At 44.1% G+C, this 27,364-nt stretch overlaps 1 protein-coding gene across 1 annotated transcript in view; it reads right to left on the minus strand.

The window, feature by feature from the left end:
* The window catches only part of MYO5C (myosin VC), a 117,776-nt gene that overhangs the window by 61,428 nt on the left and 28,984 nt on the right, over positions 1-27,364 (minus strand). The window contains exons 8-14 of the mRNA XM_070377906.1: positions 26,909-27,016; positions 16,484-16,590; positions 12,821-13,086; positions 8,613-8,694; positions 6,301-6,441; positions 4,268-4,393; positions 727-810 (exon numbers count right to left, since the gene is read on the minus strand). Of these exons, the coding sequence (XP_070234007.1) occupies positions 727-810; positions 4,268-4,393; positions 6,301-6,441; positions 8,613-8,694; positions 12,821-13,086; positions 16,484-16,590; positions 26,909-27,016 (914 nt within the window). The remainder of the gene's footprint in view (positions 1-726; positions 811-4,267; positions 4,394-6,300; positions 6,442-8,612; positions 8,695-12,820; positions 13,087-16,483; positions 16,591-26,908; positions 27,017-27,364) is intronic.

Here is a 27,364-nt window from a genome sequence, read left to right on the forward strand (position 1 = left end):
ATATCTGTGAGTGAAGGTATAAAGTGTGAATGACTTTTTAAATGATCATCTTCACTGTCCTTCCTCTCTATCATCGGCACATTTGATTTTTGATTTTGCATGTAGTAAAAATTTGAATGCTTTCAGAAGCTAGAAACATATTTTAGTGCCAATTCTAAAATGGTCATTTTTTGTTTATATATGAAACCACCTTGAGTGGCATCTAGATTTCTAATGAAGAAGGACGATACAGCTGGGATTAAGTATCTTGGACTAGTACTGGATCTTCTGAAGCATCTGGCCAGCTTGGTATCCTGTGAAAGTTTTTTGTTTTCTGGGTAGACATTCTTATACAGTATTGTCTTTAAAATTAGATTGTCTCTTCTATATTGAAAGCATTTTTATATTTTCTAATTTAAAAATTAGTATTTTCTTATAGTGTGCAATAAAGCTGAAGAAGGATGTATGGTTTTTGCAAATACTTTAAGAGTAGATAAAATTTTAGATTTGTAAAATTAATATATTGTACTGGCACAAAATAGTTTTAAATTATATTTTAAAAAGCTCTCTAAAATTAAAAAAAAATGCTCATCACTATACTAATGAGGATGATTTTTTCTATGTAGAAGCTACAATTTATTGTTACAAGACAGGTAACATGCACATGTTTCTTTCTCTTGATACACATCTAGGTCCATGTCAAGTACACAATGAATAACATCAATTACCCTTTAGTACTTTACAAACCTTGCTTGCTCTCAGGATTTCAACCAGCATGTCATAGACGGTATCTCTGTTCTTCTCAAGGAAGCCTTCACATTTATACTCTACCTATGCAAACAAAGGCGTTATTTCCAAAGAGGCAAAAGCTGAAAGCATCTAAGTACCACAAGTTTTTTTTTTTTTTTTTTAAGAAAGATTAATGAAGGGGCTATAAAAGCAATGTTTTAAAAAGAGATCCAGTTTCTGTTTGTCTCAGCAACCTTATTATATTATAGAAATCTTGGAAAGCTGGGGCTGTGTCATCTGATGGGAAGCACTGTGTTCTCCCACTGCCTGGACTTCTCACTGGCCACTCTACACTCACCTACACTCACCTGTTAGTTTCCACTGGCCACAGGTGGGTGACTGTTCCCTGTTATATGTGCAATTAATAAACGAAGACCTCACTTAGGGTTCTCTTTGCCTTTGAAGTCACCAGGAGGAGCAGAAAAGCTCAGTGGTATCCTCTGAGTTCAAACAGAAATGTCTTCCTGAATCAGCATTAATGTGGTAGAAAGAAAAGAAAAACTGACCAGCTGACCACACAGCTTTCCAAGGCACAAAACCCTTAGAGTCAGATTTACAGTGGGTTAGAGTTTGGTTTAGAAAAACCCTCCATGAAGCCCTTTCTGATTCATAGGCTTCTTGAATCTGTAACAACAAAATAGCCAGAGTGGCTCCTTAAATATTCAAATCTCTAGTTAGTGACAAAGCTACAGTCATCAAAACAGTATGGCACTGGCATAAAGACAGACACATAAATCAATATAACAGAGCAGAGAGCCCAGAAATGAACCCACACTTTTATAGACAATTAATCTATGACAAAGGAGGCAAGAGCATACGGTGGGGAAAAGACAGCCTCTCCGGTAAGTGGTGTTGGGGAAACTGGACAGCTACATGTAAAATAATCAAACTGGACTACTCCCACATCATGCACAAAAATAAATTCAAAATGGATTAAAATTTAAATGTAAGACCTGAAAACATAAAACTTGTAAAAGAGAACACAGGTAGCATGCTCTTTGACATTGGTCTTAGTAATACTTTGGGGGATATGTTTCCTCAGACCAGGGAAACAAAAGCAAAAATAAATCGGGCTACACCAAACTAAGAAGTTTTTACACAGCAAAGGAAACTATCAACAAAACAAAAAGGCCACCTACAGAATGGAGAAGTTATTTGTGAATGATATATCTGAAAAGGGATTAATATCCAAAATACAAGAACTTAGATAACTCAACTACAAAAAAAGAATCCTATTTCAAAAATGAGCAGAGAATCTGAATAGATATTTTTTCAAAGACAAACAGATGGTCACCAGGCACATGAAAAGATACTCAGGGCTACTAATCACTGGAGAAATCCAAATCAAAGCCACAGTGAGATAAACCTCACACCTGTCAGAATAGCTATCATTGAAAGGACAACAAATAACAAGTGTTGGTAAGGATGTGGGGAAAAGAGAACACTCGTGTACTGTCAGTGGGCATGCAGATTGGTGCAGCCACTATGGAAAACAGTATGGAGTTTACTCAAAAAATTAAAAATAGAATTACCATTTGGTCCAACAATTCCACTCCTGGGGGGTGTGTGTGTGTGTGTATATATATATATCTCAAGAAAACCAAAACACTAATTCAAAAAGATATTTGCACCCCTGTTGTTCATTGCAGCACTATTTACAGTAGTCAAATTTCTGGACTGTTATTTTAAAATGTGATATTCTTCATAAATAAAAAAACATTTTAAAAATTGTGAACAAACAGGCTCTTGGGGTGCTGGAATGTGGAGGCAGAGAGGGTGTTCAGGGACCCCTGACAAGGACTCTGCTTTGTCCCATGGGGAGGAAAGTATCCTTACTGGTGCACAGTTTGGGTTAGGAACCAGGAACGCTGGCTGGCTGTAAATACACCCGTGTGAATAAAGCAAGAGGACTGTTGTGTAAGTTCTTCCAGGCTGGTGTGTGAGCCACTAGATAAACAAGCAATGGTGTAATAAATAGAGAGCTTTCCCAGGAGACTGTCTGCAGGGACTGTGTCCCAGGCAGCTGAGTGTCTCTGTCTGGGCTCTGAGGACCACGGCAAAGTGTGCTGACGTACTGTATCTAAGCACAGCTGCCTTGTTCTGAAGATAATTTTATTTTCCTGGCTAATTAAATTGAGAATGTAAGCTAACGCTATGGCATGTATGGTTTCTTCCCTCCAATCCACAGTCCACACAAAATGCAGCGTTGTTAGCTCTCTTAAGAGGATCCTCTTAGAAGTACCAAATGACAAGAATTAAATGTACAGAAACCATGTACTATAGACAGGGTCTCTTGAAGTAAATCCCATATATGTGCTTTGCAGGAAGTCTGATACCTTTTTTTTTTTTAACTTGGGATCACAACTGAAATTATAAAGGACAGCTAGAAAATATAACTTGCTACATCAACACTCGTTTCATGAGCATCTCTTCAGGAGCCTATGTGAAAAACTAAAGCACTAAAAGGTGATCATGTTTAACAGCGCTCCTCTTGCCCACACAGGTTATTACAGCTGAGCAGCTGGCTGTCCCCTCCACTGCCCCTGTGGGCACCCAGGCACGACCAGCAGACTGACCCACAGCATCAGTGGCTAGGACACACAAGCCCAGGCTGTCCCCACAATCCCAAGGTGCAGGCCAGGCCACAGGAGTAACACCCAACTGGGTAATAAAGCAGACAGCAGGAGTTTTCTTGAGGAAGGAAAGTAAGATGAGGAAGCATGTTTAGGGCAGGTGGCTATGGTGAATTGTCTTCTTATCCTTCCATCTTCTAAGCTTTCTTTAATTTGATTTTTTAAAATAATTTTTGAAATTAAAGTAACATTTTTCCATAAGAAATTGGAGACATACAAAGAAAACAAAGATCACCTAGAAAACCCATCATCTTGAGTCAATCTATGTTACCAAAGTAATAAATAAATTATGACAATAGAAAAGCAAAGGGTCAAAAACAAGACATAGCTTTCAGTGTAGGAAACACCTACTCTGTCTTTTTTAAAAGTTTAATGTATTTTGGCTGTGCTGGGTCTTAGTTGTGGCACACAAACTCTATGTGTGGCATGTGAGATCTAGTTCCCTGACCAGGGGCTGAACCCAGGCCCCCGCACTGGGAGCATGGAGTTTTAGCCACTGGACCACCGGGGAGGTCCCTATCCAGTCTTGATTAGAACAATTTCATAGAGAAAATAAACTGATAAATGGTTAATGAACTTACAATAAGCCCCAAATCAGAAATGAGGTCCACTGGCAATACGTTTATCTTTAAAAAATATAATCGAAACTCATGTATTATGTGATAAAGCCAAATTGAGAACTGTCTCACACACACACACACACACACACACACACACACACACTTGCATACACACAAGTATTCCTCATCACAGCCACACGCTAAGTGTGACAATTCTGACCAGAAAAGCCCCTGGCTTGCCTGCTCATCCCAGGGGACAGCTAGACAGCTGTGGGCAGACAGCTCTGCTCCAGACTTTCACTGTACCTTATCTGCAAAGTGCTGGATGATAAAGGAGGTGTTTGACATTCTGGGTTTTTCAAACAAAGAGTTTTTGTTGACAAAATTATTATACAGCTTTTGAAGCCAGTTTTCATCAGTCCCATGTGGTAACTGGAAGAGAAAAGCAAACCAAATAGCAAGTAAGACAACCAGAGACAAAAGATTAACCAAGGGGAGGAAAAGTGCTAATTCTAAGAAACCAAGATGAGCTGCACTTCCAAGTGGACTGCTTGACATGGGAGGCTCCTTTTTTAACAGCAATAGAGGCAAGAGTCTGTCTTTGATCTTATTATTTACAGTGATATTTCAATAGACATTTTACCAATGCTCTTTTAGAAGAACAAGATGTTATCAATGAAAAGGAAACAGTGATATAATCATATAAGGATGAAGGATTTTATTTCTGCAAAACTGGCAGTATTTTAATATTTTTTCCCAAAGTAGTCTAAAGATTCAGGAAAAAGTAGCATAAATTCCATTAGGTGAAAACAATTTTTATTCTTGGTTGAATGGAGAAAGGTTGGCACCGAAATGTAGTCCTTTCCATCTCCCGCCTCAGGAAGAATTTTTCTTTTGTTTTACTGCCTAGTTAATAACTCCCTCCTTGAACTAAGGTCTTAACTACTTACACTAAGCTAGTTGCAGAACTTGTTCTTGATACTGGTGATTTTGAAGCTATCACCAGCTATATTCAGCCTGAACTCTGTGAATCTAATACTACATAGTGTCCAAATGACATCTGCAAACTTCTTTGTGACACTGGTCACCTAGGGACTATCTCTGTAGTGTTAGTCACTCAGTTGAATCCGACTCTTTGAGATGTTAGGGACTGTCGCCCGCCAGGCTCCTCCTGTCCATGGGATTCTTCAGGCAAGAATACTGGAGTGGGCAGCCATTTTCTCCTCCAGGGGATCTTCCCAACCCAGGGATGCAACACAGGTCTCCTGTGTTGCAGGGAGATTCTTTACCATCTGAGTCAACAGGGAAGCTCTGTAGATTGGTACAAATATTCCTAGAGCCCACACTGGCCTCTGAACCCCGCCTCCAGTAGATCATCCCAGAATGTTTGGCCTTGGTGCTTGCCTTTTAATCTTACATCACTGCAGGGACTAAAACATAGGTGGCATCAGAAAGGATGGTTTGTGAGAAGAACCATGGAATTGAGAATTATAGGGAGAAAATACCAGTACGTCTTCAACATTATAATCATGGACAAGTGAAGTCGTTCAGTCGTGTCTGATTCTTTGCGACCCCAGGGACTGTAGCCTACCACGCTTCTCCGTCCAAGGGATTTTCCAGGCAAGAGTACTGGAGTGGGTTGCCATTTCCTTCTCCAGAGGATCTTCCTGATTCAGGGATTGAACCCAGGTCTTCCACATTGTAAGCAAGACACTTTACCATCTGAGCATGGAAGGGGGTGATAAATCTTTGGAAAAAAAAATGTGTTTAAACATTAAAATATCAATTTCCAACCAAAAAGACCAAATATTGTCCTAAGGGTTATTTTTTCCTATGGCCCCATGAAGGCCACTGCTAGGCTGACTCACTATAAAGTTGTTCCTCCCAGAGGGTAATAACAATAGGAAAATTCCTAGAGACTCTTTTCTCAATTGTATGATGTTGATTTTTCAGCTGTACCTCCCAGTGGATGACTCATGGAATCAGGAAGTAAGAGAAAACTCAATTCCTGTTAGTCATTAACAACTGGAGTGTGGTCACTTGCTGTTTCCATGTCTACTCTATATACACACCCAGAGACAGCTTCAAAGGGCTCCTCCCTGCTGGACATGACCTAAGAGGTCATGCATGTTACCCATGGGTGGGCTATACATGCTGAGGGTGGGAGGTTTACCCGGCCTCCTGGGGTTCCTGCTATGGACTGCTGTCCCAGAATTAATAGCCAATCAACTGGTAATTGATCAATCAGGAATTTACATGTAGATTTTTAAAAATTCTATTTGGAAATAGGCTCATCTATTATTGCTCTGAAGTTAAAGAAAATTATTTTTAAAAGTTACCAAGCATTCTTCATCCAGTAACTCCAAAATGCCCATTTTTGCTTCAATCAGGTCAATGACTGGTTGGTTGTCATAAAAGTCTATCAGAGTCCAAGGAATGTCTTCCTTCATATACTCTTCTTGTTCAAGTTTAAAGACATGCTGGAAATCCACAAGTTAATATAGAAAGTAAAAGAGAGTATTAGAGTGTGCTTCTGAAGAACAGGACATAAACATTTGGAAAATGTAGGCACATGACTTGATTTGTAATGTTTATGGAAGCCTTCGAGGTGCATGTCACTCCCCTTTCCCACAATCAATGCTGCTGAGGTCCTAACCTGGGTCTAGTTGTCATCTTGCTGCCCAGGCTGAGTGGGTCCCCACATCCTGGGGTGTAAACTCTGGACCAGCCTGCCACCTTTGGCACTCAAGGCGGTCCTGGAGCCTCTCCCTGCTCAGCCACTGCTGCTGTCAAACATGGAGCCAGTCTCTTTGATTGGGTTAAGAGCAAGCCCACCCGAGAGGGCTGGCTGTGGCGCCAGTGTGAGAGGCTAACAACTTGAAGAGCTTTGTGCATTACTTGTTTGAGCCATAGGGGTACAGGAAAGGCTTCCCAGAGGGCTGGCTCAGGCTCATCCTGGCTGCAGGTGGCAGAAGGGGGAGGGGTTGCGAGGAGAAAGGCTCCCATGGGAGAATCCCACTGGGAACTGAAGGAAGCCCAACAGGTGGCTGGGAACTGGACAGTGCCCACACAAGCTAGAGAGAGAGAGAGAACACACAATGGTAATGGCTGGAGTGATAGATGGGCCTGCGGAGGACGGCAGAGGGGAAATCATGCCAGACCAGATTCGTGGAGAACCCCCAGAGAATCTCAGTCCTGTGGCCTTTTCCTGGGGACAATGAGCACCCATGGAGTTCATGTCGAGACTTAGGTTCTGGAAAGGTAACTCAGTTTGGGGGTGGGAATGGCTTTGAAGAGGCCAGAACTAGAGGGGAGAGCCCAGACAGGACTCAGCCCAGGGCTCCTCAGAGGCCGGACACTGTGCAAGGAAGGGGAGTAAGAGCAAAGAGGCTGGGTGAATGCAAGGCTCAGGACACCGGGTCAGGGGTGGGGCTTTAACCACAGAAGGGAGCATAGACAACACCGAGGCCAAAAGAGGAAGGTGGCAGGGTCCCTTTGTCATGGCTTACCTCCCAGAGGCTACTCAGATGCAGGGGTCCAGCAGAGGCCAGATTTATGGGACAGGAGCCAGGAGAGAACTCACTAGGGCTTATATTTTAAGTCATTACCCCTCCCAGGAGGATCTGCCTATTGATAGATGACTCTAACAACATCAAAGGGGGAAAAATAAGGATTTAGTGGAAGAGGAGGAAAGGCAGAATAAAAAACGAAAAGAATGGAATTTCAGCCTCTGCTGTGTTATTTTCAGAGTGTCTCGCATATGCATCATTCTAAGGTTCCGGTGAATGTGTGTGTTGCGAAGCAAGGTGGCTCTGGAGTCCGGAGAGGGGCAGGATCCACATGTACTATTTGACTTCAGGTGAGTTATGCAGCATATCCACTTGGAATAAATCTTAGTTTCAACTTTAAATGCTAAACTTCCAGGGAATCCATGAGAATGATAACAGAGTACAAATGTGGGGTGAAATTTAATGCTTATACATGGATTAACTCTGGAGCAAGGAATAAGAAAGCAAAGAAGCATTTACTGAATATCATTCAATATTAAGTCTTCTCTTCACAAGAATACTAGGAAAATACAACTGACCCATTTTCAAAATGAGAAAACTGAGGCTCAGAGAACCCAAGGCCCCAGGGGAAGGAGGTGGTAGATCTGAGACTCAAATCCACTTCCGTTTCAGCAAAAACTCATGCTCTCTATGATGTCACACTATCTTTTCCTCACGAGTTGTGTGGGAGAAGCTGAATTTCAAAGACAAGCAGGAGTTCTCCAGGTGAAGAGGAAGGGATGGGAAAGGACAGGGGCAGGCGGGTTGTGGCAGAGAGTAGGCGCAGATACCGAGGCTCACAAGGACCAGAGCCTGCAGGAAACTAAGTGACTTGGTCTGGCTGGAATGGGTCTGTATCCAAGAATGGCAGGTGATGAACTCAAACAAACGTTGGCAGGTGCCTCCACAAAAATGACATCGGATGGGAAGGTGCAGTTTCAAGAAACAGCCACAAGATGGTGGAGTGAGCCAGCATGTGACTCTTTAATGCTGGTGAGATTTGAGGAGGCCAAGAGCCAGACTCGGACTCGCTCCCTGTTCAGACAGACAGACAGACAGACACAGCTGAGAGCTAGTTTCAAGAAGGCAAAAAAGTCACCTACCAGGTTAAACTGCTGTTGCAGCTTTTCATTAGCATAATTGATGCAAAACTGTTCAAAGCTGTTCACATCAAAGGTTTCAAAACTGAAATACAATTTAAACTAGTTAAGACATAACTTGAAGGACATACATACTTGCTTATAGGTTAGTATTCTTCACAACTTTAATAGTGTAACTGTTTTTTATGTTTTCTGTGAGTTTTAAACATGCTTCAATTCTTGTTTTAACCATCCTAGCAGTCAGCTTGTAAGTCTCGTTTTCCAGGCTGCCCCAGAAGGAATCTGGTGTGTACAACACACCTACTGAGGCAGGCACTAACGCAGGCATGTGCACAATATGGCATATCACATAATCTGTACAACAACACTGACATCAGCCTTATTATCCTCAGTTCACAGATGAGGAAACAAGACTGAGAAGTTCAAAAATTTGTCTGGGTCACACAGTCAGTGTCAGACTTAGCTATGAGTCCACCTGACTGTAGCACTTCTGCTCCCAGTGAAAACAGCAACATTGTCTCCTGTGCCCCCACTCCTTGCTGAAGGCAGAGGCAGCACAGTTTTGCCTCCCAGAGGGGCGCTTTCATAGTCCTCAGAGGAAAAGAGCAAGGTCACAGCCCAGCAGACCCCTTCAGGCCCAAGGAAGACATGGCCCCACCTCCGTCTTCAGACTTTTCAATGGCTGCCGCTGGAGTTGCAGACCCAGGAGCTGAGAAGGCCGGGAGATAACAGCATGGAGAGTGGCTGGAACTGTGTGGGACCCGTGATAACCAGGTCTGCCCTACAGGATGGTTGCTGCTCAGCTCGAGCCAGCTGTGGCCATGGCTTAATCAGATCAGGATGTCTGGTCACCTGACTCTCAAAGAATCCAGAAACCTGGACTTTTATGTGAATTACCCCACTCTGTAAAACACGATGTCAGAGAAGGCGATGGCACCCCACTCCAGTACTCTTGCCTGGAAAATCCCATGGATGGAGGAGCCTCGTAGGCTGCAGTCCATGGGGTCGCAAAGAGTCGGACACGACAGAGTGACTTCCCTTTCACTTTTCACTTTTATGCATTGGAGGAGGAAACAGCAACCCACTCCAGTGTTCTTGCCTGGGGAATCCCAGGGATGGGGGAACCTGGTGGGCTGCCATCTATGGGGTTGCACAGATTCGGACACGACTGAAGTGACTTAGCAGCAGCAGCAGTAAAACACGATGTAGGCTGAACAGAACTGGGGCACCCGATCCACCACCTGGGCAGAGGAGCGTTCCTGCCAGGAGGAATCCGAGCACTTTAGGTGTTGGTGCTGATGCCCATCACCACGCTTAACCCTAACACCACCCTAGGTGAGGGGCTGCCCTCACCCCACTGTTACACATGACGGTCAGAAGAGATGGTGACCATCACAGAGTGGTGCCAGACACGCGAAATCTGACCCCAGCTCGTGGTGACTCTAAAGCCTTAGTTCTTAATCGCTCTAATCCTGAGAGGTTCCTGCCAGCTTCAACCACGGGTCCCCTGGGAGTCTCACGTGGCTGAGCCCATTTGGCTCAGTACAGAATTTCTGGGGAGGTTAAGGTCCCAGACTGTCCATGGAGCAAGAGGAGAACCCAGAGCCCTGACAGCCCCATTCCACTAGTGCCCTGTGTGATCGAGAGGCTCGGCCGGCTGGACACTGCAGACAGGCCACAGCTGGGCCTGGAGGGGAGGCAGAAGGGCCTCACTGTGCCCTGAAGCCCACAGCTGGGGTCAAAGGCAGGACTTCCTAGGGTAGAGGCGGGATGTCAAACATCAGTGACATTCCTTTTCCTGTTCACATCGGAATAATCCTTATGGTTTGTAAAGATGCATTCACAATTTCTTCCATTTGACCTTGGTGATATCCCTGCGAGAGAGGCCCCATCTTACAGACACAGAAACTGAGGTTCAGTGACACCCTCCAGGCCACACAACGGGTGTGGTGCAGTGCTTACTCCCTGGGGTGTGACTCCCGGCCCCAAGCCCTTCCAGCTAGGCGTCCAGAGAACATAAACACCTGCCTGGCTAGGGAACCACAAGCCTCCATGACGTCCGGAGCTGAAATCTCAAGGCTCACAGCTTGGGCTTTCATTGTCTTCATGCAGGGTAACTTTCCCTTTCAGGCCACCTTATTCCCAGCTCACCCTGAGCTCAGCTCTCGCAGCAGCTCCAGGTGTGCAGGAATGAGGGCTAATCCACCCATGAGCATACTGGAGAAAGGCATGAAAGGATTCACTCCAGACAGTACCACTCTTATTTAAAGGGGAGAGCTTACTTTTCTGGAGGGTGAAATGAATTCATGGGTGACAAGTGAGCATGTTACCGTTTAAATGTTTAGAGAGGGGTTTAATTTTAAAATTTAAATTTAAAACATACTCTAACAAGTTCTTAAAAATTTACAGTTCCTCCTGTCTGAAGTTAGCCCACTTAGCCAAAAATTCAAATTCCTGATTACCGTGGTCTATCGGCTTTGTGGATGCCTGCCTGCTGTTCTCCTGACTCCTAATTCTCAGCTGCCCCCTCTCTTCCTGGTGTCTGGTTAACCAGTGGCACATCCATCCACTTATTCCTTTCCCAGGAGCCACCCCAATCTCTGATGGCCTCTTCCTCCACTAAAATTTAAGTCCCAACAGGGCAGGGGCCAGATGTCTGTTCTGTTCACCCATCACACCTGACACAGTTCCTGGCACATGAATATGTGTTCTTGAATGAGATAATATATTCTTAAAAATAAAGGGCTATTTATTTTTAAAAACACAGAAAAGAACAGAGAAAAATATAACAATCACTTATTTCCATCACAATGAGAGAGACTGTTATTAAGCAGGACTATTTCCATGTAAAAGTCTACTTAGATGATTACTGGCTGCTCAAATCCTTATTTTTAAGGTAAATAATTTACTAGACTACCCCAGCAATGTAAGAGTTTTATAACTGTTGACAGATACTATTAATTGGGAGTCACATGTATTAACTTAGAACCCAGATGGCAACCCATTCCAGTACTCTTGCCTGGAAAATCCCATGGACAGAGGAGCCTGGCGGGCTACAGTCCATGGGGTTGTGGGAGTCTGACAAGACTTAGTGACTAAACCACCAAACCACCACCGTGTTAAACAGGTAACACCCCTGAGTCTATTTCATACGAAATAACTATTTCTCTATATTTGGGTAGAAATTCTGCCTGCCTCACCCTGCAGCAGGTAGCAGCTGGCCAGCAGAGCTAGCTCGCCCCTCCATATGGGAAGGGAGGAGGGTGAGTTGCTTTCTCCAGGGTGTGAGGGGCTACTCGCCAATCCAGGTGGAATACTCCGTGATGCCTTCCCTGGGAAAATCTGCCCTCCCGCTCTGAGAAACCAGGGTTGGTCCTGGGAGGGGAAGGGGTTAGGCGCTTGAGGCCAGCCTCTAACAAACAAAAGCCCAAGTGCTAACTCCTCTCAGAGCTGGCCACCATGCTGGCCGGGCTTCCCTCCCTCACTCTCTCTGGCTACTCTATTCTTTAAGTGTCTTTAGGATGAGTCTGACCCAGAAAAGCAGGACTGGGCAAAGAAAAGAAGCTAGAAAAAACCCTCCAGTGTGGTAACTTGATCCACCAAATGTATCAGAATTCATGGAGAATGGGGCAAACACATGACCCCTATGATCCGAGAACGGAAGAGGATGTAGGCACGAGGGGCCTGGTTGGTAAGAGGCTCGGGTCTGAGCCTGCCTCTGGCCCTGTGCTCGTGGGCAAGGCGCAGGGCCTGTGGGGCTGTCAAGTGGGAGAGGCACGTCAGGGTTCTACACTTCATGTGGCCTCTGCAGGAAAACAGAGGTGGGTGCAATCTTCACGTGGTACTGGGTTCTCCCACCAGCAGCGCAACCGTGAATGAGTCTTCCTAAGCCTTGGTTGTTTTATCTGTAAAATGGGGACAATTATAAGGTTGTTTAAGGAATAAAAAAGTGCATGGAAACCACTCAGCATGGTAGTTGGCATGCACTCTTCATGTTGGCCATTCCTGATTTAGAATTTTTTTAATGCACCCTCCACAAAAGACACTGTAGCCCAGGAGACTGTACTTAACATCCATAGACGCAAAACCAGAGAACACCATCTTCCTGATCATGTGAAACACAAAAGAACAACCAGACTAAAAACGACCTAAAGATAACAGGCATTTGACATTTAAATGAGGAAAGACAAGCTCACCGAAGAGAATCTTACCCATAAATGTCCAAAACACCAATAAAAGTGTGCTGCTTGCCTGAAAACTGCAAGGCTTGGTTAATTCTCTCCACAATGTAGTCAAACAGGTGAGCGTAGATCTTTTTGGCCAGTGCATCCCTGGCATTGACAGCCTGGGGCCTGGTCATGGGCTTCACCACTGTCTCGGAGGTTGTGACGATCTTGCGATTACACAGCCACTGAGCGACTCTGCCACTCTCCAGGCCCAGGAGCTCACAGAACACCTCCAGGTGATCATCATCCTCCTTCAGAAACAAAAGACACAGCTCCATCAGGCCATCTAAACTGGCACTGGCCCACTCAGCTGTGCCCCTCGACCTAGGCACGATCAGGCCTCACAACACAGAGCCAGGGCTGGGAGTGAAGCAGGAGGGCCCGTGGGGGCATGGAGCCTGCACCTGGTCCTAGGCTGGGCACCGCTGTGGTGATGCCAGGAGATCCTAGGCTGTGCCCTACCCAGATTTTCCTTCTGGCCAAAGAATGTCAGTAGTGATGTTTAGGCCACAGAAGCAATCCTCCCCCTTCTCCCGTGCTTGTGGACACAGCCTTAAGGCCTCTCTCTGCCCTTTTGTATCACACCCAGGCCACCTGTCAGAGCCAACACTTGCCCTGTAACTCTTTGTGTAGCTGGGGTCTGCCCAGCGTGGGGTCTGGCCCAGGAGAGACCTCAGCGTGTTGTCAGGGAGAACGTGGTGGGCTCCCTGAACTGAAGTGGTTTTCCAGCCAACGTGAGGGCTGTGGTGGGGGACTTCTGGATGTACAAAGTGAATCTTGTTTCTCTCCCAAGCCTGGGCATGAGAGCTGCCCCACTGGCCAGCAGACGAGGAAAGGTCTGCTCCTGCTTTAGGCAGCAGGAACTAGGGGTCCCTGTCACTAGGCAAGGAGATGCAATCCCATGTGACTGCATACCACCATTCCTCTTGGGCAGGGAAAACTTCCCAGATGGGCTCATCTGTAGACAGCATCTCAGTCAATTGGGAAAATCACATGACTGCATTTAAAAAGCATCAGGTTATAGTGGCTCTAACAACCTAAAAAGTCCTACCACCTCCCTACTGCCCACCCACATCCCTTCTGACCAATATCACAATAAAATAAAGCATGTCAGGACTATGAGGTTTGGTTGAGCCATTGGTTTCCTTCCTTCTAAGCAGGAACCCAACCTTCTGAGACAAAAACACCCAGCTATAGGGGGAAATGCAAAGGGGCAGCAAGTTTTAAAATATAAGATGGCTTCATTCAGATTGAATTTGCCCAATATTTCACATTCTTGATGCAAATGAATGAAAATTATTTTCTACAAAGATCTAACATTTTTTGTGTGTGGGATTTGTCTTCTAAGATTGATAGACAAAAGATTTTTAGTCTATCAATTTTAATTCCTTCTCCAAAATGCTACCTTCACAACAAACTTCACAGAACAGAGTTCAAAGCCAGGGTATTTGAAAGTCGTATCTTCAGTCTATGTGAGTTTCAGAAGAAAAAGTGCAGAAGCCCATTTCTGAGGTAAATGAGCCAGGACCCAGTGGGAGAACTACCCCGCACATCTTCCAGGGCTGTCATCACCTCCTCCAAACTTCCCAGTCCTTTGTGAACTGACTCTGCAAGGACTGGATACTGGTGGGGATGGGGCAAGGCACTTAGTGTGATAATCTGAAGAATTACTTCCTGGTTACAGGGCAACAGGACTGATGCACTGAGCCAAAAAACACATCCTCCACATCTGCTCAGTGCTCTCTCCCCTTAAACCGTAGGTACCAGAGCTGAGAAATGAACAGGTGTACAAAATTAACAATTGTTCTCATCGGTTGTTCTGGAGGCACTGTTGTAAGACGGAATGTCTCAGTCATATGAAAAATTCATGTGTTGAAGTCTTAACCTGGAAGTGGGGCCTTAGGGAGGTAATGAGGTTTAGATGAGGATGGGGTCCCTTGATGGGATTAGTGTTCTTATAAGAGGAGGAAAGAGAATAGAGCTTGGCTTTTCTCTGCCCTGTGAGGACACAGCAAGAGGGCAGCTGTCTGCAAGCCAGCATCTTGAGAACTCAACAGTGTTGGCACCTTGATTGTGAACTTCCAGACTCTAGGACTGTGAGAGAATAGATTTCTGTTGTTAAGCCATCCGGCCTGTGATATTTTGTTATGACAACTGGAATTGACCAAGACACACGTTGTTAGTACAAAGCTTTAACAGCAAGGAGATTTTGCATTTCACAGAAACATTGTTAACATGTGACTGTCCTCGTTACATGGATATTGCTGAGGATAACCACATACCTCACAGCAAAACATAGCATTTGTTGCCCAACACACATATACAGAAACTTATCTTGTGTCCATGAAACGATGAAATCGGTCACAAAACTTACATGGAAGCCGATTTCCAGAGAGGAAGCCAGCACCACTGGTGTTTCATTCAGGCACGTGTCAGGAGGCAAGACGCCTCTAGAGCCCTCGAGGTTCTTCACGATCTGTGCCCCTCCCCCACACAGTTTCTGACCTCACCCGCCACTTCTCCTTTCTCTCACTGTCTTTGCATTTACCAACCTTTTGGCTATTTTTTCAATAACACTTCCTGCCCAAGGGCCTTTGTACCTGCTGTTCCCTCTACTTGGAATATTCCTCCTCCAGATATAGACACAATTTCACTTGCTTACTGAATTAGAAAGGCTTTCTCTGGATGCCCGATTCAAAAGGCACAGCCTGTCCCCACCTATTCTGCTATACTTTCCTTTTTTAAATTTTCGGCCATGTCCTGTGGCATGTGGGATCTTAGCTTCCTGACCAGAGAGTCAACCCACACTCCCTGCATTGGAAGTGTGGAGTCTTAACCACTGGACTACCAGAGAAGTCCCATTTTCCTTCTTTTAAAAAAATAATTTGTATTTATTTTTATTTTGAGCTGTGCTCAGTCTTTGTTGCTGTGCAGGCTTTTCTCTAGCTGTGGTGAGTAGGGGCTGCTCTCTAGTCAGGGGTGCAGGCTTCCCAGTGAGGTGTCTTCTCTTGGTGAGGAACACAGGCTCTAGGGAGTGTGGGCGTCAGCAGCTGTGCTACTCGGGCTCAGCAGTTGTGGTTCCTGGACTCTAGAGCAGACTCAACAGTTGCGGTCCATGGGCTTAGTTGTTCTGCAGCATGTGGGATCCTCCCTGACCAGGGATTGAACCTGCGTCTCCTGCATTGGCAAGTGGATTCTTTACCACTGAGCCACCAGGGAAGCCCCTATTTTCATTTTTAATGGTTACTGCCAGCTGCCAGAGCCTATAACTTTTACTGTGTCTCCTCCCCTCCATTTTCTCCCCCTGATCAAAAGCTTCATGAAGGCCTTCTGATTTTGTTTTGTTCACTGATGTTTCTCCAGAGCCTACAACAGTGTCTGGCACATAGCAGGCTTTCAGTAAAAATCTGTTGAATAAAAGGAAACCACACAGGGGCTGTGTTTCCCCCTTCTCTGCTGTTGCAAGGGGCAGAAGCTTTCCTCTTTGAAGGTAACGCATGGAAACCCCAATCTTCCTTGTTCCTGTTAAACTAGTCTCCCTAGTAGGTCCAGTGTGCCTGGTGCTGAAATACAAAAGCAGGGTAACCCTGAGAGCTTCTGCTGATCATCCTCCCAGCACAGGATGGGGGAAACAAACACATATCTTACGCTGATCACTGATCTCTCGTTGCCCACTGCTGCAATCTGTACATTGCCCAGATGTAGGATGGCCGCCAGAACCTTAAAAACGTCCATCTGAAAATCTTCCTTGAAACCTGAAAACAAAATGTTTCCCAAATTAGGAATATTCCATTTCTTCTCTTGCATAATCACTAGTAAGATAAGCACGTGAATTCTTTCAGGACCCTCTAATACCGTCAGTGCCAAGAGATGGGACAGGGTACAAGGGAGTGGACCCCAGGGAGAATCTGGCTCACTAGTTTGTCTCTCTAGTTTGACGTGTGCAGACACGCAATGTAAACTGTTCGGCCCACCAGGCTTCCCCTCTGTGGTGGCTGCTAGGAAGTTCAACTCAGAAATTAATATCTGAGAAACCATTTCATGTCAGGTTCCTGGGAGAATTGGCTCTCATTTATTCTGTATGTTGTGCTTACTTTTTTAAATAAATAAATTTTTAAACTTTTTTTTTTAATGTGGACCATTTTTTTAGAAGTCTTTATTGACTTTATTACAATATTGCTTCTATTTTATGTTTTGGTTTTTTTTTTTTTTTTTGGCTGCAAGATATGTGGGATCTTAGCTACCCAACCAAACTCACAGCTTCTGCTTTGGAAGGCAAACTCTTAACCACTGAACTGCCAAGGAAGTCCCTGCTGTGCTTTTTTTATTGGTATGTTTTTTTCTTTTTTGTTCACAAGCTCCCCAAATGCTTTTTATGGTGGTGCTGGAAGGACTCCATTTGCCCCTCCAGCTCTGCACCCTGCTCTCTGACCCAGGGGGCTGGTCTGTTTGGACCAAGGTGATGGGTTTTCATGCCCTCTGGTTGGGTCTGGCCAACTGGTACCCTGTCAGGAGATCAGAGGACAGGAGGAGAAGGTATTGGTACATCTCCCCATCTCTTTCCTTGAAGTTGCCTCAGGCTGGCTGTGCAGGAGGTATCTATTCCAGATCTGGTGCTGACTTTTCCCAACCCTCCTTTCAGGCTCAACTAACACCCCTGTGCCCAAACAGAAAGAGTTGTTATTTCCAGGCCCCTACTGCTTCTTGCAGCCCTCTCAGCCCCACACAATTTGCAATTTGTATTTGCTCCCTTGGTAAATAAACTCTCCTCCTTTTATCTTATTTGAATGTGCCCCATGTTCCTTGCATGGGACCTTGACCAATATAGGTGGAATATCACTTGTGAATGAAAAGAGTTGCCTGCCGTATCAGCAAACAATGGATGCTGTGGCCATCAAGCTCTCAGCCACTATCACTGCCCCCAGGGGTGCACCCTGAGGGGACTCAGGATGGAGAAAAGCAGAATACTGGTCCTAGGTAGCTAAGGTGCCTATCAAAGGAATGATTTCACTGAGCCCAGACTGTTGCATCTTCCCATATATATGATAGAAAAGCGCTGAATTCCTTAATTTGAGATACCTGGTTTTCTTTAACTAACAGTAATATTTTGATGTTCTGACTACCTGGTCTTTGCTGTAAGACTCCTATATATCCTGGCTCCTCCCTTACCTCTTCAGAGCAGTCCCTCAGAGCTGTCTGAGAGGCTGCATCCTGGGCTCAAGCCCTGCTTTGTCTACTGAATAAAACATAATTTTCAGTTTTAAGGTTGTGTATTTTTTTTCAGCCAACAGGAGACCCTCACTTCCTCCAGCAAAAAAGCAGCAGGCCCTCAATGCCCAGAAAGAGCCATTGTGGTCACTGCTGCTTCCGACTTGAAGATACCTGGAATATCTCAATAGCAGCTAGGTCATGTTCCAAAAGAATTTCAAAACCTGGAGAGTCTTTTCTCCTTCAAAGACCACACAAAATCAAAGTCACATATGATTTCATTTGCTATATGACTCAGGGAGTTCAAACTAGGGCTCTGTAACATGCTAGAGGTATGGGAAAGGGTGGGAGGTGGGAGAGAGGGGCATATGTACACCTATGGGTGATCCATGTTGATGATGTATGGCAGAAACCAAATCAATATTCTAAAGCCGTTATCCTTCAATTAAAAATAAACAAATATTTTAAAAAGTCAGATATGATTTCAAACCAAAATTACATAGATGCCTCCAGTTCAACCAGAGTCCAGACATTTGCAGTCACCCCATTTCAAGCTAACATTTCCATCTGAAGGACAGCAGATTCTAAAAGAAATAACCTGGAGAAGGAAATGGCAACCCACTCCAGTGTTCTTGCCTGGAGAATCCCAGGGACGGGGGAGCCTGGTGGGCTGCCGTCTATGGGGTCGCACAGAGTCGGACACGACTGAAGCGACTTAGCAGCAGAGGTTTGTTAATTTTGATACCCTGAAAAAGTTATTGTTCAATTTCCTGTTGTTTTTATATTTTCTGTTTCATTGACTTACCCTCTGATATATATTATATCCTTTCTTCTGCCTATTTTATGTTTCATTTTTCTTTTTAAAAAAAACATTTTAAGGTGGAAACTGAGGTCATTAATAAAAAACCTTTCTTATCTAAAGTAAAAAAAAATAAAAAAAAATAAAAGAAATAACCTCCAGGGCATCACCATGATAAATGACAGGTAAGTGATGAGGAAAAGCAACTAAAAATGCAAACTTGGAGAATCTGCTCTGGCACTCCCACTCTCTGCATAATCCATGACTAAGCCCATGCCTTCCAGAACTGACAAAACTGAAATAACAACTCCAAAGCAATGACTCAAAGAAAGAACTTAAGACCTTAGTTAAGTAATTCTCTTCAGTGAGATAAAATCCTTGCAAAAGCACAGATGGCTTGAAGTGGGTTTCAACAAGAAACACAGTGGTCAAGTTCCTTGAACCTGAGGTCCAGGAAAGATCTGTTTCCAGAGTTTTCTTTCTGACAGAGATCTTAATGGTCAGGCAGAGATCAAAGGATAAATTAAATGAGAGTCAGCAGAAGAACAAAGGAAGTAAGCTCTTGATCAAAATGCACCCCATTCTGCTCCCTCAGGGGGTAACTTGTGGTCTGCTAAGGTCCTTGAGATATTGTGGTTTGTATTAAGAAATATATAAATTGGCCTTCATCTAGTTTCTGGCACAGAACTGCTAAAAGCCTGGGAACTTCCTAAGTGGTGAGAGAGACTTCTGTCTTTTGGTAATGAGGCAATTTTGGAATGCCCCCTGGGTCATGTGTGGATGGGGCCTGGTTGCCAGGGGAAGCAACCCTGCGATGAGAGTGGGAACTTTCAGTCTCACCCCTCAACCTTCGGGGAGCAGAGAGGCACTGCAAGTTGGACTGACTGCCAATGGCCAATGATTTAATCAGTGTACCTGTACTGAAGTCTCCATTAACCCCAAAAGGACAAGGTTTGGAGAGCCCTGGAGTGAACCCATGGGACTGGGGAGAGTGATACACTCAGCACAGAAGTTTTTGCTCCTTCCCACATACTTGTTCCTATGTATCTGTTCCAATGGGCTTTTCTTGAGCTTTATATTCTTTCATAATAAACTGGTGATATACTAAGTAAAATGTTTCCCTGAGTTCTGCGAGCTGCTTTAGCAAATTGGTTGAATTCAAGGAGGTGGTTAAGGGAACCTCTGATTTACAGCCCTTCAGTCAGGAGCACAAGTAACAACCTGGACAGGAGGCTGGCACCTGACATGGCCGGGGGCGGGGCTGAGCCCTCAACCTGTGAGATCGGATGCTTTCTCCAGGAAGACAATGTCAGCACTGAGTTGAACTATAAGACACTCGGCTGGTGTCCAGGGAATAGTGCGGTATGGGAGACCCCCGTCCCAGCAACACACTGGAATTGGGTACCAGAATCATTGTAGTATGTCAGAAACAGAGCCAGAAGAGAAAGAGCATGAAACTCTGCATCAAGCATTATCCTGAGTACTTTCCACATGTCACCTCATCTAATCCTTACAATCCAAGTATATAAAGTACTAGTATTTTTTTAGGCTCCAAAATCACTGCAAATGGTGACTGCAGCCATTAAATTAAAAGACACTTGCTCTTTGGAAGAAAAGTTATGACCAACCTAGACAGCATATTCAAAAGCAGAGACATTACTTTACCAACAAAGGTCTGTCTAGTCAAAGCTATAGTTTTTCCAGTAGTCATGTATGGATGTGAAAATTGGACTATAAAGAAAGCTGAGTGCCGAAGAACTGATGCTTTTGAACTGTGGTGTTGGAGAAGACTTTTTTTTTTTTTTGTAGAGAAGACTCTTGAGAGTCCCCTGGACTGCAAGGAGATCCAACCAGTCCATCCTAAAGGAAATCAGTCCTGAATATTCACTGGCGGACTGATGTTGAAGCTGAAATTCCAATACTTTGGCTACCTGAATCGAAAAACCAACTCATTGGAAAAGACCCTGATGCTGGCAAAGATTGAAGGTGGGAGGAAAAGGGCATGACAGAGGATGAGATGGTTGGATGGCATCACCAACACAACAGACATGAGTTTGAGTAGGCTCCAGGAGTTTGTGATGGACAGGGAACCCTGGCCTGCTGCAGTTCATGGGGTCACAAAGAGTCTGACACAACTGAGTGACTGAACTAATCTGAACTGAACTGTTTCCATTTTACAGAGGGGGAAACTAAAGCACAGAAAGTCTAGCAAACTTGCCAAGGTCACAATCACACTGCATGTGTCATGGCTAAGCAATTTACAGCCAGTGACTGCTGCAATGTATGAAAAGACCCATGGAATCACAAAGCTGCCTTAGGTCACCCCAGGGTATCTAAATGTGATGCTCTCCTGACAACCCCACACCAGGCAAAGAAGTGTGAGCAGACTCCAGAGGTCTGTTTACTGGGTGTGCTATGAAGTGGATCTGGATACTGAGCTGGGTGACCTCACTGCTAACCTTGTCTGTCTCTCCAAACCGTCTCCGTAACAAATCACAGCAATGGACAAATCAACCAGCAAGTACCTATTTAGCAATAACATTTTAAGAAAGGTATCTGCCCAAATGTGTTATAAGCCTATGTATGATTCACATTGGGTAGTCTGCTCATGAGGGAATCAACATCTAAGACAGAAAACACTGAGACACAAACAAGAGGACACGACCCACGGGCTAAGTGGTGTACACGAGGTATTCACATTGTTGGACATGTGCTGTTGGACAGAACTTTCCTTGGGGAGGAAAGGTTCTTTATCTGTGCTGAACTACATGGCAGCTATTAGCTACATATGGTTATGAGCACTCGAAACACACCTAGTGCAACTGAGGAACTGAATTTTAAAATTTATCTCATTTTAACTAACATAGACAATCATCTGTGGCTAGTGCTTACTGTGTTGGACAAGGAAGGTTCACAGACCATGAAACTGACACATAGCATGAGATTATTGGCTGTGGGGGTCACAGGATGATGGCAATCTCAAAGTTACAGTGAGTTCCATATGTGAATCCACTCTACAGCAGGAAACAGGTCTCCAAAGACTGCTGAAACTTCTTTGCCTGGTCAGGGGCCCTCAGGAGACGTCCATGTTTTAGATACACTGGGGTTGAAGCTAGGCTCATGACTCCACCCACAAGTCCTTTCACAAATTTCAATAAAAGTCAAAGGAACCCATCAACTATGCTCACTCTATCACCTGGGACAAGGTTCAACAAATGTTTTCTTACTAGGCTTTGCAGGCTGTAGAGGTTGTCACAAGAACTCAATTCTAGCATCAAGCATGAAAACAGCCATAGATCATAGTTAAAAAGTGTCTCTGTGTTCCAATAAAACTTTATTTATAAAAAAAGGCTGTAATCTGCCAACCTCTGACCAAAGACATTTTTTTAGTGATTCATGCACTGAGGTCACGCTTTCATTAAACGTATACTGATCTCTTACAGACAGAGCATACCACAGTTCACAAACCATTTAAGACATTCTCTCTTAATTCCCACAACATCCCTAACAGCTACTATGGTGGCTACCAATGATGACCCCCCCACAATGCATCACCCTCCAATTGTTCATACCCTCTGTGGTTCCCTCCCTGAGGGTCATGACTCAGCTGATCCTATGCCTTGCTTTTGATTATAAGCACATAAGCAGTAGTGATGCTGCACTGCTTCTGAAGCTGGTTCATAAAAAGACCCACAGAGTCTACCTGAGCCTATTGGAACTGGCTCTGGGAGAAGCTAGCTCGTGTGCAGTCCATCTACCCTGAGACCAGCATGCGTGAGGAAGGCCACACGGAGAGAGAGAAATGCCTGCCCTGCGCCCAGTAGTTCCAGTCACCCCAGCCCATGTAACAGAAGAAGTCTTCAGCTGATTGAGCCCCTGCCACCACCAGACAAGAGTCCCCACGTGAGAAGTGCCCAGCTGAGCCCAGTCAGCCCAGAGTCACAAGAGACAATGATAAATTGTCATATTACTTATTTATATTTTTTACCAATTAAAAGTGCCTAATTCAATGCAGTTAAACTGCATTCACAATATGGTGCAACTATCCATTTCCATACTTTTAAAGAAAATCATTCCAAACAGAAATTCTGTAGTCATTATTGAATGACTCCCTATTCCTCCCGCTCCTTAGCTCTTGGTAACCTCTCTTCTATTTTCTGTCTCTATGAATTTGCCTATTATTGGTACCTCATATAAGAGGAATCATACAATATTTATTATTTTGTATCTGGCTTATTGATAAAGTTCTTATTCTTAGAGGACTCACAGCCATCTCCAATGCATGCATGTGGAGAAACATTAAGATCTGTATATTTCTCTATAACGATTTTCTTTTGTTGAGTTTAAGTGAACTTTGGAAAATAAAATTTTGTAGCAAAAAAAATTTTGATTTTTTTAAGGAGTGGTACTTTTTAAAAGATTTTTAAAAATGTGCGCCATTTTAAAGTCTTTATTGAATTTGTTACAATACTGCTTCTGTTTTATATTTTTTTTATTTTGGCCATGACGCAGGTGGATATCAGCTCCCTGACTAGGGATTGAAATTGCACTCCCTGCATTGGAAGGTGAAGCGTTAACCACTGGATCGCCAGGAAAGTCCCTGATCTTTTTAAAATGAGAAGTTTTGTTAGAACCATTGACTAGGGTAGAAATTGAATGTTAGTTCATAAATTCCTAATGGAAAGAAGCCCAGAGTTAGATATTTTTAATTGGAAATGTCTATATCAAAGTTTTCACACAGTTCATAGATTAGAATGAGAAGTTTCTGCATGATTTTTTTTTCTCTTTCAGATATATCATTATTTGCAGATATTCTCATTCAGATTTAGTTGGTCTGGGGTGATATCTAGGTGTTAGATATGTTTAAAAGAAAAGTCTCAGGTGACCTGATATTCCAGTATTGAGAGCCACTGGCATAAGTCACTTTCTCAAAGAGTAGCACTCATAGTTAAGATCATTTAAAACAGTGCTGGATTGTTTGCAATTTTAATGGTTATTTGTTAAATGGAATTAATTGTTCATTAAAGTTTCATCTTAATGACAATAATCCAGTAATAACCTGAATGTTTGTAATAGAGGAACATTATGATAAATTATGTCATGTTATCAAAAATAGTCATTTTAAGCTACCAAGATTTGGAGTACAGCAATAGATAACTGAAATGACTGAGTATTTTCATTGCTGCCCCAGTGTACAGATGGGGAAACTGATGCCCAGAGATAATAACTGACCTGTGCCAGGTGGTGCTAGTGGTAAAGAACCTGCCTGCCAATGTAGGATACGCAAGAGACGTGGGTTCGATCTCTGGGTGGGGAAGATACCTTGGAGGAGGAAACGGCAACCCACTCCAGAATTCTTGCTTGGAGAATCCCAAGGACAGAAAAGCCTGGAGGTCTACCTGCAGTCCATAGGGTTGCAGAGTCGGACATGAGTGAAGCGATTTAGCACACACACACGTGCGAGGCCACAGACCTATTCTATGAGGCATGGGGAAAAGCCTGAGCAAATTCATGACAATAGATAGTTAAGGGCTAAACTGTGAGGTCTAATGGGCAAGCGCAGGCCATCAGAGGAGAGGAGGTCACCAAGCTAGTGTTTTTAAATAATAAGACTTGGTGGGAAGTAACCAGGTACAGATTCTACGGTTGCGCTGCCAGCCACACCCAGTCACTCTCTGAGACAAATCCCGGGAAAGATTGAAGCAGGACAGCTCTGCCTCTTTCTTCCCAGCCCCCCCTCACACAGCACAGTGGGCAGCCATCACCTTTATCAGCCATCGGAGGCAGCGGACTGCTATCCTTATTCCCCACAAAATTTGGGGGCTTTGCCTAAAATATCTTGGCCTGGTGTGCAGGGCTGGGGCCATGGTAACACAAGCAAGGTGCCCAGCGCCAGCTCTGCACTTATGCCATGGTGAGAGCAAGCACTCCTTAAACTCTGCACCCCAGTTGCCTCTCTTGTCCCATGCTAGTCCTGGCCTTGCTGGCGTGGACATTTGTAAAATGATCTAATGTATGTGATAAACTGGAAAAAAATTGCTGCTGCTACTTCCAGTAATTAGGGAGGGTTTCCTGGAGGAGGGGATGGTTTTGTTCAAAGGATGGTTAGGACTTTGACGACAGGGTATAGTTCATAGAGACAGAAAGCAGGCAGGAACATTTAGCAAGTATCTGCTGTGTGCTCAGCCTGGTGCTGCGTGCATTTCCCTACCAGTTGTCTTGAGTGTCCTGTGGGTAAGGAATACAGCCATTCTACAGATCAAGAGGCTGAGTCTTAGAGAGGGTAACCTCCAGAGTCCTGCCAGCTTGGCTTTTAATTCTTGCTTATTTGATTGCAAAGCCTCCTCTTGTTGCATCATTTCACTGTGAGGTGCCATTACAGAGGTGGGAAGGAAGGACAGGTCCCCTGGGAGCCCTGCCAGAGCTAGGCTGCCTGTCCCCTCCTCGTGCTGCCTCTCAATGGAGCACGTTACACAGAGATTGAAATCATGATTATTATTTTAAGAAAATGTTAATAAGCACCAGAACTGCTTATCACATTATTAGACACTGTCTAAATTGCCCTTCTTAAAGCGGTCACTTTTAAGGGTTTTTTTTCATGTGGACCATTTTATTTAATTTGGGTAAGGACCCAAAGGGTAAGGACCAAGTCTTTATTGAACTTGTTGCAATACTGCTTCCATTTTATATTTTGTTTTTTTGGCTGCGAGGAAAGTGGGATCTTAACTCCCCAACCAGGGACTGAACCCTCATTCTCTGCATTGGCAGGCAGTCTTAATCACTGGACCGCCAGGGGAATCCTAAAGCAGTTTTGAAGGAGCAGAACTGGATGGAAATTGTGCTTAGGAAACCATCTTGTGTTCATTCTTGATTACACAACTGTGCTCATCTCACCTATTACTCTGATATATTTAACCTCAAGTTCTTTGCCTTTTGCATTCAAATATCATCAGCTAGGCCACAACAATGAAAACAGCTAGGGCTAATAAGAGAGAAATATTTTCTGTAAGATGTAAAAATGGTCTATAGTCTCACATTGATCAGAAGCTTTGACTGGCAGTTTTGTATGTATGTCTAGACTAACACAAAATGGGAAAGTGAATGACTATTTTTATAAATATCACTTGTAGTCTTTTCAAACTTGAGCTCCATTTGGGAAAGGCAAGGTGGGAAAAAACTGAAGAGTACCTACTTCACCTGGGTCAGCATCCTAGCAATTAAAGATCAGGTTTTCTGTATACAAATGAGATGTCTAAAGACCCTGAGTATAAATCCCAGTTCTGCTCTTTACTAGCCACCCCAACCTTGGGTAAATCACTTACTGTCTCCATGCCTCAGTTTTCCTATTGTAAATGCAAAAAAAAAAAAAAAAAAAAGCAGCTACCTCATAAGGTGGTTATAAGGTTTAAATGAATTAATACAGGCAACAAAGTATTTAGAATGGTGCTTGGTGCATAGTGAACTCCATATAGGTGTCCCTTATTTTACCATGATCATCAGGATACCTGTCAAGGCCAAGTAGGCTCAACATCACACCTCTAAACTGATTCAGACCTTTCCTTTCACCTGTCTTCTCTGTAGTCAGCCTGGAAGAGCTAATGAGCATCCACAGGGTTTATGGCTCATGCTTCTCACAGCAAGCCAGTGAGCCTGAGTGCAAAGGAGTTGATTTCTAGATCTGTCAAGGGAAACGCACAATCTAGATCATTTGGCCTCTAAATATGTTTTTTGATTGACTCATCCTAAAATTGGGCTTCCCTGGTGGCTCAGATGGTAAAAGATTCAACCTGCAAAGCAGGCGACCTGAGTTTGATTCCTGGGTTGGGAAGATCCCCTGGAGAAAGGAATGGCAACCCATTCCAGTTGCCTGGAGAATCCCATGGACAGAGGAGCCTGGTGGCTTACAGTCCATGGGGTCACAAAGAGTTGGGCATGACTGAGCAACTAACACAACAACAACATCCTAAACTTAGAATTGATTAGATGTCTTCAGAACACACGCATGCTGGGCATCCCCGTGTTCTTAGAGAAGACGGCCACTCCTGGGACAGGATGTTTTCGCTCACCCAGCAGTGTGAAGGTCTTCTGAGTCTCTATCATGTCGGCTCTGTCATTCACACCCTCAAGGACCGTGCTGCCCCCCATTCGCGTATAATTAAATTCTTCTGCACTCCCTGAAATCAAAAGATCATGATGTTTGTGACACAAGAAGGTGAACATACATGTTTATCAGAAGCAAGAAGAGCAGTTCACACTTAATGTGCTATATTAAGCACTTCACAAATGTTTTTCCACTGACTCCTTAGAATTCTACGTTGCTGACTCGGAAGTTGAGGCTCAGAAAAGTGAAATGGCCCGCTCACAGTAAGTGACTGTGGCAGAGCAAGAAGTAAAATGCAGGCGTGACTCCAGAGCACATGGTTTTTGTTCCCACAGCTAACAATTTCATATAGCTTTACTGAGGTTCATTGAATGTATGATGAACTGTAGAAAACTTGATGAGTTTTGACATACATATACTG

Source organism: Bos mutus, chromosome 10, assembly GCF_027580195.1.
Source record: "Bos mutus isolate GX-2022 chromosome 10, NWIPB_WYAK_1.1, whole genome shotgun sequence".
NCBI classification, from domain to species: Eukaryota; Metazoa; Chordata; class Mammalia; order Artiodactyla; family Bovidae; genus Bos; species Bos mutus.